Source organism: Oreochromis niloticus, linkage group LG11, assembly GCF_001858045.2.
Source record: "Oreochromis niloticus isolate F11D_XX linkage group LG11, O_niloticus_UMD_NMBU, whole genome shotgun sequence".
Taxonomy (NCBI): domain Eukaryota; kingdom Metazoa; phylum Chordata; class Actinopteri; order Cichliformes; family Cichlidae; genus Oreochromis; species Oreochromis niloticus.
In genome coordinates this window covers 30,408,059-30,421,563 of record NC_031976.2, presented here as the reverse complement: position 1 = coordinate 30,421,563, position 13,505 = coordinate 30,408,059, and the positions used below count along the sequence as shown (strand labels likewise).

The following is a 13,505-nucleotide window of genomic DNA, read 5'->3' as shown; positions in this document are numbered from 1 at the left end:
GACACTGTTTATTTCATTGCATTAGATTATGTAATGCTTTGCTGGATAACCTTGAATCCTGGCATTATGCTGGTTTGACTTTTCCATCTAAAGCAGGGGTGGACCATTAACTTTCCCAAGTGGGCACAGCTTATTATTGCCACAATAGTTCCGGTTTCTCATGCCGCTCCTTGGGAAAATTAATCATCCACTGCTGATCTAAACAATGCTGAAGTCCAGGTACATCACTCTATGACAAAGGCACTCCCCAGTGGCAGCAGCCTCCTCCAGCAGGATATCAAGCATCTGTGGGATACTCTGGAACAAGCCAAAGACCTGCCATACTGCTACAACATTGAGATACCAGGCACCACAGGACAATACAAATGTGTAAACCAAGGCAGACCTACACAGTATTATGACTGTGGTTTTAAATTCATGATGGGTAGGTTAACCTGGTCCAGACACTTTTGTAACGATACTTCAGGCAAGATTTGGACCTTACTACTTGTGATAGATATGACAGTTGTGTTATTGTTAAGTCCCATTAAATGTCTTTTTTTTGGGGGGGGGGCCCATTTGGCTATAGCGAGTACAACCAGCCAGAAGCTGGTTGCAGTCTATAAGCAGTGCTTGGTCCTGCTTCATGTTATATATATGTGCTTATTTGCCTATGGAAAAGTCAGGGTTCAAGTGAACCTCTGATTCATCCTCCGGTAACATGATGATTTTAACGTTCCATCAAAGTCCATCAATACATAATTTTCTTAACTGTTATCCAGTTCAAAGTTGCAGGGGGCTAGAGCTAATCCCAACAAATATAGGAGTATATACTAAAGGTACTGTATTTTTATGTACTACTCTATAACTTCCACACTTTTACATGCATTTTCTTAATGGGCTTTTCCTTTTGCCAGGCAAACATGGTAAATAGGAATGCAGTCTTAGTGGTTTAGTGGAACTATTGTAGGTACCTATGCTGATATGCTTGCCTGAAGTCTGCCAAAAAGCAAGCATTGCATAGCCCAGCACCTATATATAGGTAGAATGCAGAGCTGTAGTTGAAGAGGGCTTTGATGGAAAGGGAATGATAGTAGAGCTCATGAGTATTAGAAAGAATCACAGACGAGGGATTCAGTGGACAGTTTTCATTATATTTAACACTGTATACTTTCACCACCAAGTATTTTGCTTTTTTCTGACTTCACTGTTTTTCTATGACAAGGGCTAAGCTACTGTGTCTGTGTGTGGTTTGCCAGCCACACAATGGCAGAGAGGAAAGCTCTCCAGAGGGTCATCACCACTGTCCATAACGTCACTGAATGGCTTCTCCTGTCCCTGGAAGATCTTTACATTTCCTGCTGCCTTAAAAATGCCCAGAGCATCCTGAAAGATCCATCCTACCCTAGACACTTCCTGTTTGAACTGTTGCTCTTAGGCACATGTGTCAGGTTTTAAAAGTATGCATCATCCAAAAGATGCTTTTATTGTTAAAAGAATGAACTGTGCTAGTATGCCCACAGAATGTTACATGTCTTTTATGTATGGTATACATACATGCATGTATGCAGTTTAAGACATTTAAGCCTTTATCAGACCTTTGCACTAATAGGATTGCATCCAATTTTGATTCAATTATGATTTTGATGTGTAATGACAATAAAGATTTCATCATCATCATCATCATCATCATCATCATTATTATTGCTAAAGGACTAACAATAGCACAAATGCAAGTATGAGTAGCTTACAGACCACTTGTTTCACACGTCTGAATTTTCCCTATAGTGACAGTACAAAACTCTAGTATATAGACAATATTCTTCGAAGCTCTACATAGGATCATCTAGTCCCTTTACTTGGCTAAATAATGGTCATATTAACTGACTGAACCACTTGGTGGTACAAACTAGTTACATGAAAGTACAGCTAGGCCCATGTTAAGCTTCAGTTGTTATCTCTTCAACACAGTACATGTTTTGAAGTCATAGCAAGTGTTTCTTCGCATTTTCTTATTTTCTGACATGTTTGTACATAGGAATATACAAAGAGCATCTATAATTTAACTGAGATTTGCTTTTTGTTTTAAATAAATATATATTCATAAGCGTTCCGAGCGTTTAAAAGTCATCTCTATAATGTTTCACCGCTGTATGGCACCAATCACCCTCCCATACTCAGAGGGGGCGTTCCCGTTTGTGTCAGCTTTCGGGTCAGTCAGCAGCGGTCTCCGTGTGCAGGCACTGCTGAACGGGGATAGACGCTACTGCTCGGCCGGGCTGATACCACCCGAGATGTTCCTCCTCGAAAAGCCGAGCTTTTAAAACCGATTTTTTAAGTAGGGGTTAGAAGTAAGGGTGGCGAGTCCAGCTCTCGGTGACCGGCTGCAAGAGACAGATGAGTCTGCGGTGTCTCCGCTTGTAGTGAGCTCTGTCTTTGTTTGGCTGTGGTGTCTCTTCTTCAGCTCCGATATGGACCATTTAGAGAAGGAGCACAGGTCCGACGACGAGGCTGATTATGAAGACGAGGAGGTGGACCCCAGAATCCAGGTGATTAACCTTTACTTTTAAAGCGTTAAGCGTGTTTTATTAATCGGTAAGGGTTCGTTGTTTTCCAGACAGCAGTATGTCTGTCTCCAAACCGCTGTAGCAGCTAACAGCGAAGTCCTAGCATGATTCAGCCCCTGGATTTTCTTAGTAATTTAATTTTTGTCTTTGTCTTCTCAGTTTGCTTTCTATATACATATAAAATAATCCCCACAGCTATGAAAGACTGCTGCTGGTTGTGTGCAGGTTGTAGCAGCTCCACTAATACTGGATGAAAGTATTATGTTCAAAAAGCTAGTCCAGTTAATTTACAGGCAAGTCAAAATTTAAATGGTAAAAGCCAGTAATATGAGTAAAAATGTACTTTGGCAATTTAATACCAGACTTTAAAAGTCATTTAATAAATGGCCTGTATTTGTATAGCGCTTTACTAGTCCCTAAGGACCCCAAAGCGCTTTACACACCCAGTCATCCACCCATTCACACAGGCAAGCTACATTGTAACCACAGCCACCCTGGGGCGCACTGACAGAGGCGAGGCTGCCGGACACTGGCGCCACCGGACCCTCTGACCACCACCAGTAGGCAACAGGTGAAGTGTCTTGCCCAAGGACACAACGACCGAGACTGTCCAAGCCGGGGCTCGAACCGGCAACCTTTCGATTACAAGGCGAACTCCCAACTCTTGAGCCATGATCGCTCAAGAGTTGTTTAGTCTAGGAAAAAGTAAACCTAAAAAAATTAAATGAATAATGATTAAATAAATGTTTGCTTGGTCAGTCCAAACTTTCTAAAAAAAAAAAATGCAATTTACCAAAGAACCTAGATTTGTGTGGTAATGAAATTATGACTCTCCTGTTTGGTTTAGTTTTGTATTGGGAAACTTACATTAGGCTTTGAATAAAGTTGCCACTGTTACGCTTTCCTTGGTTTTTCATTGCGTATTCCTGGAGTCCACCAGCATTTGCAACCACCGTTCCTTTCATTATTCAGGCTAAACGTAAATGAGTGGCTCTCAGTGTTATTGTGCAGCACTATCCTCATGTGTCCTCTAGTATTCGCTTGTGTTTGGGTTTATTTGTCGTAGATAAAGGTCTCGGCTTTCACGGGATAACATACAAACACCAGCATGAAAAAGTTTCTGATGTTGCCTCCTGTAGGGGCCATAGTTAGTGTTTTCTTTACAGTGATTTTTCTTTGAGTCCTGCAAGAAATACAGATTTCTTAATTTGTATCTCCAAATACCCAAATTTCTGGAATCAGAATTTGAATTTCAGGAAGACATTTGATATCAGTGGACCATTGACAGTTTAACATACTGCACTCTTTTCTGCACCTTTTATGAGGGAAAATATATTTAGTGTAATGTACAATTCACAGTTCCAGTGGTTTTATTTATTTATTTTTTTTAAAAAAGTACATTAACATTTTAAAAGCCATAGTTTACATTCCCTTCTTCCCCATGTTCACATAATTCTTTCCAGATGTTGCTAGTTTTTCTCTCCCATAGTTTTAGGTGTTGTGTTACATTATTATCTCCTCCTCCTTTTTGCTTCATCACTTTGTCCTCATCTCTCTTCCAGGGGGAGCTGGAGAAACTCAACCAGTCCACTGTCGACATCAACAGATGTGAGACGGAGCTTGAGGTCAGTTATTTGGTGCACGCAGTGTTGTGTGCATTGCATGTGCTTGTGTTTTTCCTTTCAGTGTAGTGGAGTTATGTTAGCTTTTGAATGATCAAGCAAATAATCATGCTTATATGACCCCCGTCAGTAATAAATACTTAACATCTATTCAATTCAATTCAATTCAATTTTATTTATATAGCGCCAAATCACAACAAAAGTCGCCTCAAGGCGCTTTATATTGTACAGTAGATAGCACAATAATAAATACAGAGAAAAACCCAACAATCATATGACCCCCTATGAGCAAGCACTTTGGCGACAGTGGGAAGGAAAAACTCCCTTTTAACAGGAAGAAACCTCCGGCAGAACCAGGCTCAGGGAGGGGCGGCCATCTGCTGCGACCGGTTGGGGTGAGAGAAGGAAAACAGGATAAAGACATGCTGTGGAAGAGAGACATCTACTTCATCTGCTCTTACAAAGTCATCACTCAAAGAGATCAAGTTTTGTTTTGAAGGCTTCAGAATATAGATACAGTTGGACCTTTCCTTTTTGAAGGCCAAATTTCATATAAAGTTCAGATTTTATTCCATGTCAGCAGGTTTCTGCCTACAAACTAACTTGTTACTTTTTTGTGTGAGACACTAACTTGTTGTGTTATATTACAATAAACTCATTTAAGCCTTAAAAACTTTTTGCTGACAGCTGTATTCAAATCAATTTACAATGATCCAAAAAAAAAAAAAAAAAGCATGCAAGCTTCAAAGTCTTGGCAAACCACCTCCATATAAAACAGTTTGAGTGTTGTGGAGCTATAAGCCCATGATGACCAAAACAGAAGGAATGTGCTGCAGAGACACGACTCTCACTTGGACCATCAAAAACCATTTAACTTGGTGAACTGATCTTTGATCCCATTAAAGCACCGTAGCAGCTGATGGCTTGCATTTATATAGGTCAGCAACATTGTGTGCATTTTTATGGGGCTGAAAGTCCAAATCTGTGTTGCTCTGCAGAAGTTGACAGTTCTTCATGGGGTTAATCGGGGCACTCAGAGGTTAAGCTGAACAGGAGTGCATGACTTTGCATCTTCTCAGGGTTTGTTTTAAACAAGAGGTCTGTATTATTATGCAGCACAGAATATAATTGTTCAAATAAGACAAGAACATTTTTTGCACACCAGTGCAGCTTATGACGCTCCACTGGTAAATATAAGCAACAATAATACGAAACTTAAATTATCCATTCACCCCAACTGTGCACACTCGACTTCAGAACTTCCCAAAGAAATCCATCCTTTTGTTTATGTCAACAGCGGGGACACTGTCTTCTTATTTGAATAAAGGTTTCTGTTGTTGTCACACTGAGCAGTGTGGTATCATACTGCTTTTGTTTTGCCTAAAGAGGCTTTTGATTTCAAGTGTTTATGCTGCTGATGAGTAAAATAAAGAGGCTGGAGTAGTACCGATCCCACTGTTGTGAAAAAGAAAATGTATCTTCAGAGCAGTGACGCAAAAGATATTTAATTTAGCAGATAACCACAAGTTGCTGACACACCGCCTTAAGCACAAATGTATTGAAGCTGAAGTGCGTCACAGTGTCAGCTTCCGAGCCCTGAGAGGGAGGACAGACACTCTGCACCTCAGTCTGCATCAACATCAGTAAAATCTCAGAGACGGCACAATATAGAGGAAAGGACAGAGCAAAGAAAAACAAAAGGAGTATGTGGGCAAATGTCTGCCAAATTTCCTTCCAATAAAAGCAGATTCTTTTTTTTTTGTTTGTTGTTGTTGTTGCCTAAAGCCTTTGTTAAGTGCCATCTCAAAATAAGTACTTCTTTGACACTTTTAATTTATATCAATTCAGTTTTATTTAGATAGCTCTAAATCATATCAACAGTCACTTCAGGATGCTTTATACTGTAAGGTAAAGACCCTACAGTATTAGAGAAAACCCCAACATCAGATGATCTCCTATGAGTAAGCACTAGCTGACAGTTGGAAGGAAAAACTCCCTTTAATAGGAAGAAGTCTTTAACAGAACCAGGCTCAGAGATGGGCAGCAATCTGTCCTGACCAGTTGGGTGTTGGGGGAAAGAGAAGAGAGAACTGAGAGAAGGGAGACAACAAAAGACAGCCTATGGGAGAGAGACACAATTTAATGAGATGCCTCATGTAAACACCAGGGGAGGGAAAAGAGATGAATGGAGAAGAAATGCTTAGTGTGTCACAGAAAATCCCCCAGCAGTGTGAGCAGCTGGATCAGGGTCACCTGACTTTCTAATCATTAGTAGAAAGGAAAGTCTAACTTTAAAAGTAAAGAGGGTTTCTGTCTTCTGAATCCAAACTGGGAGCTGTTTCCACAGAAGTGATTTCATGTTTACTAAGTAACACATTAGTTGGAAATGAAACAATGACTGCTGAGGGTTTTGTAAGCCACATCTAAGAAATTATATGGAAACTGCACTTCTTTTGATAGACAGACAAGGACAAAAAGACTGTTGATTTATTTCCTCAAACTTAAGTCAGTACTTTATCCTCATGTTCTGGGGGTCAGAGTCAAAACATATATACCATATGTTGATAACTCATATTTTGTATCCCTCTTTCATATTTCTGGCATAGTTAATTGCTGACAACTTGATTAACAGAATTTAAAAATAATACAGATAATCCTGAATTTAGTTAAATTTCTTTCTTTAAGGATAAAGAATCGCCGATTCTTGTATCTCAGTTAAAAAGCTTTCAGTAAGTTTTTGAATGTTGTTGGTTAGAGAAAAAGTCAAGATGATTCATCTTCTGGGGAATGCTTATGTCTGAATAATTGCTTGACAGTTTATTGATGTTCAGGCATTTTAGTTTAAGCCAAAGTGACCCCATCGATTGAGCAACAGAGTTTTCTCAATACACTATCAATGCACCAGTCACTGCCAGTTGATGTGGAAGAAGTGGGCAGTGTTGAGTGATTAGAAGATCAGTGGCAGGTGGAATAGAAGGGCATTTTTAAGAGTGGCGGTGTGGAAGAAAAGACTGGACGAGGAGTAAAAACTAGTTTGACACAACAGCCATGGGCTAAAAATCTAACTACAGGGTGAAAGGGAGGGCTGACTGACTGTCAGTAAGACTGGAAACCAGAATACAGTCAAAGTCAACTTTAGGTTCAGACATGAGTGAAAGCAAACTGCACTTAGTGTTGGGTTTCTGCTTCCTGTGCAGATCTGACACCTCAGACTGCTTCAAAATAGGCCCTCACAACCTCATGGCCTGTGAGTAATCTAACATGAGAGATTGCATCCTTGTTGAACCAGTACACTCAATACACTTTCCTCAATATTGAAAAGCATATTGACAATTACCTTCCAGGGACCTCTAATACCCGAAAATGTGAACTCGGATGTGTTAAAAGAAATCTAAAGTCGATCATAACTTGTAGTAAATCTTATGTACTGTTATTGACCACATAAGTTCAGCGCACAACAAAACAAGAACTGTCGCACCAAAATGCTGTTTGGTGAGAACATCTGTCTTTTAGCCACATCCAATGTCCATGGAATTTTCTAAAAAGTGTGGAGAGCCAAACAAGGATTGTGCACTCTGAATGGTAACTAGAAACTTGCTTTTTGTTCTTTGACCTTAAATGTATATATATTAAATTACTTACATTTTCTGTTACGCACAGTATTTAAGCGAACAAGAACATCTTGTTTATTTTCAATATGTTTACATTAAATTAACAGTTATTACCCATGCACTATGACACCAGAGCCTCAATTTAACACAGTTGTCATATAAAATAATTTATCATGGATGTGATTCTGTTTGGTTTGAAAACAAGGAAGTATTTCAAGTTATGAGGATTTGAACAGTTTCTTTGCTGTAGTTTGTTTACTGAATGTTTTTGTTTTTACTTCCTGGATTTTTTTTTTTTTTTTTGCTGTTGTGCTTTGAAGGTTTGTCTAATGCAAATTAGATGACTGTGATGAAACTGTAGAGATAAATGTCTGAGAAGTTCCCCTTGTTTGTATACAAGTGGACAAACAAGGCTCTCTAAGACTAAACAAAAAGGTCACTTCTTTTCAGTTAGAAAAGTGTATCAGATGAGATTTTCATGGACTCTGTTCATCAGATTGGCTTTAGTTTGTTTTTCAGTTTCAAGAAAAATGTGTCGGCTCTATCTGGAACATGGTGTGAACACGTTATCCAGATTAAATTATGTTTAATGCTTGATAGTCAGTGTTTTCTTTGCATTTTTTAAACACCCTTTTTTGTTTGTTTTTCTCTTGAAATTCTTGGGTTTTCAAGGTGCTTTAATGGCTTGGCAGTGACTTACAAGAGAGGTAACAATAGGGCAAGCTTCATTTCCTTAAACAGCAACTTATAAGCTGTGAGGTTAATAAAGGTTAGGGGTTAAGAGCTACACCCTTTAGAAGGATATGACAAATAAAGATGGCAGCGTGTGTAATTACTAATGCTGAGGCTTCTTCCTTCTCCCCAAAGGAAAATCACCACAAATTAAATTGCCAGAAATAACAGGAATATGCATAAACAACTATGACATAGACTCATTGCCTTCCCTGTATGGTGATCAAGCATTAAAACGTGGTTGTTCAGCAAAGACCCGTTTTGAACTGTTTTGTTTTTCTTTTTAAATACAATATTAAAAAAGAAACACACACATTTTGACGTTTTTAAGATGGCTGATTTACTTGACAAGAGGGATATTTAGGTAAGTAGGGGAGTCTGGTACAAATGGTACAAGATGTTATCCTTTTTTGACAGTGTTTAAGCACAGGATTGATTTTTGCTTCTAAAGAAGCACTAGAGTTGTATTTATCAGTTTTTGCAACCACCTGTCCCTAGTTTGTTTTGACTTAAATTGCTTAAAGATTTTTTTTTTCCTTTTGATCAGGATGCAAGACAGAAGTTCCGCTCTGTTCTGGTGGAGGCTACAGTGAAGCTGGATGAACTGATGAAGAAGATCGGCAAGGCAATAGAGGAGTCCAAACCTTATTGGGAGGCTCGCAGACTGGCCCGACAGGTCAGTGAGCAATGGAGGATGGAGTAAACATTCTAAACTGTCTTTAAGCACAGTTGGGCAACTCAGACTAATCCGTTGAGTTCAAGTCAAGCCTTAGGTGTGGTTAAAGCAAGCCTTGAGTATGGACTTGGTTCAAAGCCAATTGCAAGGCTATTAGGTTTTAGCAGTGGCCAATAAAACAGGATTGCATCCTGTGATTTCCTTCTTTTTTTTTCCCCCTTCCTGGCTTTTACACAGCTAGTCCATACAGATGTACACATATACAGAATGTTTAGTTATGCATGACCTGCTGGTTGTTTTTTCTTTTGGGGGCCATGTCTCTTGATATACATTTGCTTTGAAAAGCAGGTTGAATCTCAGCAAGTTTCCTATCAGCAACCATTGATGTATAAAATAGAAAGACCTGGTCAGGCCCCAGAAAGCTATTAATTAGTTTGAATTTGAAATAAGCACTGAGTAAGTCAGAGTGAAAAACATTGTTCCATTGTTCACTGGTGTTCAAGCCTAAATGTGTGCACCAGTATTTATCTTTTTGTCCTATCTTTTCCTGCCTTTTTTAATGGTTTCATCTTCAGTACTCTTAAAGTGACACCTGGTAATTGCATTCCTTTGTGTAGCTGTCTGGTCTTTGTTTTAATGTGTTTAAAGAGATAAAAAGGGAGATGAGGGTGACATACAGACTAATTTCAGACTACAGTTTCAGTTCCCCTTAGCCCTAGCCTCAGTAAAATGTGTGTATTTGTGATGTGTAAATAAAGGGGAAGAAACCACCTACACATCTTGATAAGAGCCCATACAGCTGTAAGTGCACATTTAGGCAGCAGTGAGACTCAAAAGACTTTATTGTGCAGTTTTATAGAATTCTACTTAAGACGCAGGTCTTACTTTCATTCTGTCAGTATTTATCTGTTCACATATCTGTAGATATGTGTTTAAAGGTTAACTTTTCACGGTGTGGTGAAATTTTGGCAATTTTGAAAGAGCTTCTGTAAAGTGACACTGTAGCAGGACTTCCCATTTTTTAGCATTATGACCTTAAACTAGGTTCTCTGAGAGCTGAGAGCGCTTCTGCTACTATTATGACAAAGGTCATATGGAAAAGTTTGTGGTCAAAAATATCAATTCCTAGAAGAATTTGGTAACATCCAGATGTGCTGCAAAGACTCAAATATACTGCGGATTAGGTTAATCGGTGATTTCATGTGAAATTTTCTGTAGAAATGGCTTGCAGTTTCTTGTTAACATTAATGCAATCTAAGGTACCAAGGTCATCATGCGTTTCATTTACCAATTCCTCTGTCAGTTACTCATTTTAAGACTTTTTTGCAAGGAAAAAGTGCATGTTGCTATTAAGAATAAATGCACAAACACGAAAGTAAAGTATGAGATAAATATGTCAGGTATTTGTACAGAAGTGTCTCCTCTGGCAGTCTTGCCAATTTTGGTTCTTGGGGGAACTGAGATGAGACTGCCCCGCACGTGATCGTTCTAGTTCCCTTTTACCTGTCCGCTCACCTGCTAGCATAGTTTTACTTTGGTCTTCTCTGCTTGTTTACTTTCACTTTTAATTGTGCATGAGCAAAAGAATGGATATCAAAAGGCTAAATTGTGTCCCTAGAAAGGTCACATGTTGTTGAGAGTAGAATTTAAAAAGCTGAGGCCGCTTAGATGGTTATTCAGGAATGAAAAGTGACAGGGAAGAGAATCTAAAATGCAGAAGATCGAGAGTGATGCAGGGTTTGTGCTTTCCTCTAGAGGGAAAAAAATACTTCAGTTTTTATCGTCTCTTCCTCCTTTATTATGCTGTAAGAGAGACTATCGGAGAAGTTCTGTAAGAATACACTCAGCGAGACCACACCACTCTTTCTGCTTGGTCAGCCAGCCGATGATAACTCGATACTGGCCTGACAAAAATAATCGGTTCAAGTTTGTGAGGGGGTTTTAGTTTGGCTCGTGACTTGCTAAAGATGACCCAGTTGTGGTATGCTTGGTGAGAGAAACTGTCCTCTAACTTGAACAAAGAAAAGTAGCCTTTACTTTTTGAAGCATCTTCTCTTCTGTTCTGAGGAAAACATGTTTCAAAGTGACTGATCTGGACTGCTGTCCTCATTAAGATAGTGGGTCACCCAAATTTTATTTAGTGGCGGCACAAGGCTGTATAACTGGAGTGCGTTTTTGTTGTTGTTTTTTTGTTTTACCCAAATCTAAGGCAACTGTTTTCTTCCCCCATGTAGCAAGCACATGAAGAAGAAAGAGATCGGCCATAAATGCCTCCTACTTAGGTTAAAGCAATTTGCACTTTACTGTTTTCCAATTTTCTCTCAATTAAGTCATGACATTAATGTTCTTCTTCTAAATGGCTTTAATTATCAGATTTTCGCTTGCCAACTTAATTTAATTGAACAGTGTGACTATGTCTGTATATGGATAGCAGTGTACAGTTCCTGTTATTTGATTGTTTACATTTTTTATTAACACACTGTGCTCACGCTTCTCTAAATGTGTTTGTGGTTGGAACATATTGTTCAAGGGGGGCTTGAAATGCTAATTTATCTCAACAATCCAGGTTTTCTCAGCAGGTCTGATGTTAGAAAACGGTGACTTTGAAATCCCAGCCAGCTTGTCTAAGCTCAGTGTGGCTGAATCCACTGCCATAAACGTTTTCTGGCTGTTATAGCAAAGTGTGCTTGCTTTGTAAGTGCCTCCCAGGACATGTTCAGTTGTTGTTATGCTTCATATCAGCAGTAGAGGATAAACATTTTCCTCTTTCAGTAAGCCAGTTCTGGTTTTGCTCTTAGGTCTTTTCGTCACATGTCACATTCGGTTCCACCCTTGTACCCTGCCTTTCTCTTTGTCTTTTGTGCTCTGTCTCGTGACTGCAGTAGAGTTTCTTACTTGCAATAATTCATTGCACTTGTCTGCACCTGAGCATATAAAGGTAAAGCTTTGCTTGCAGTGATTCTGTGAAGGAAAGCTTTGGATAAGATTTTTGGCGCATAGCTCCACTTTGGGTGTTTGTCAGGCTTATGATAAATCTTTAATTGTTATGTGTGTGTCTGTGCACAAACGCAGTTGCCTATTTCATGCAGGTAAGACTGAATACATTTCATACTTCCATTAAATAGTGGGTTGCTTTAGCTGATTTAATGGACAGAACATCCTGTTGAGCTGACTGTGATTGGGGGGGGAATAAACAAAAAAACCCTCAATTTCCCAACAAGTCTGTTCATCTTGGCTTTCTGTTCACATTAAGTCTCTCTCATAAAGTGCCACTCACCCTTGAAACCATTGAGGCCTTTAACAAGACTGTACAATCCGTCAACTGTCGACATTATAAGTACTTTCCAGTATAGACTGTGATCATAGATTTATTTTCTGAACAGATGGTGAGAAAAAAGCTGCTGGAGCCAAAATAGAAAGCGTTGAAGCCTTTTAAAAGCAGCTGCTCATTGGAAGCTGTGAACACTTTTTTTCTCTCCTTTCTTTTTTCTGAGGGTATCTAACCTCCCTAATGAAGCTGTCGAATCATGCAAATGGGTTCTGACACAGTTGGGCAAAACTCATGCACCATTCCCTTGATGTCATTTACTTTAATCACTTGCCAACTAAAAATATCTCAAATTAAAGAAACATACTGGGACTCATTGTCACTGTCCTCGCGTAGCCTTCCATCGCTCACACTACGCCCACTTCTCAGTACAGCAGAGTGTGATGTTTGGCTTCTGCTCAGTAGTGGTTTAATGATGTAATTGGTGTTTTCAACACATCCTGCTTATATCTGTTTGAGATCCATCTTAGATACACAGCCTTGTTTCTTTAGTTGTTTCGTTGCTTTCTTTCTTTTGTAATTCTTTCTTTTCTTCTTCCTTCATTACGCCTTTTCTTGTTTATTGCATAACAAATGTATAAATTTTACTTCCTGTATTGCTGTCCTTTCCACATCTTTTGAATTCGTCCTTTCAGGGGTTTTTTTTTTTTCTTTCTTTTTTAACCTTTCTAGTCTTCACCCCTCTGGGCACGTTTCCTTTCAGCATTTTATTGTCATGTTGTATTTCTACTTAATGTTTCCTTCGTACACCTGATTGTTTTCCTTGGCCTTTCTCAGCTTCCGTCTCACACTCTCTCTCTCTCTGCTTTTGTCTGTCTTCTCTTATACGATTTCTTCATCTTATTTCAGGTTTGCCCTTTCTCCGTCATCAGTGTGTACACAACATTTGTCCTGACTTACTGCTTTGTTTTCCTGTTCACAAAATAATTGTCTCTCTCTCCATCACCCTCCCACTCAGTTTGATAAGAAACAAATTGTTTGCCATATTAG

The 13,505-nt window shown here is 39.1% G+C and overlaps 1 protein-coding gene across 1 annotated transcript in view; it reads left to right on the top strand.

The window, feature by feature from the left end:
* The first annotated feature begins 2,134 nt into the window (after positions 1-2,134).
* sh3bp5b (SH3-domain binding protein 5b (BTK-associated)) overlaps positions 2,135-13,505 on the top strand; it is a 33,333-nt gene continuing 21,962 nt past the window's right edge. The window contains exons 1-3 of the mRNA XM_003450313.4: positions 2,135-2,528; positions 4,109-4,171; positions 9,059-9,187. Of these exons, the coding sequence (XP_003450361.1) occupies positions 2,451-2,528; positions 4,109-4,171; positions 9,059-9,187 (270 nt within the window). The 5' untranslated portion in view covers positions 2,135-2,450. The remainder of the gene's footprint in view (positions 2,529-4,108; positions 4,172-9,058; positions 9,188-13,505) is intronic.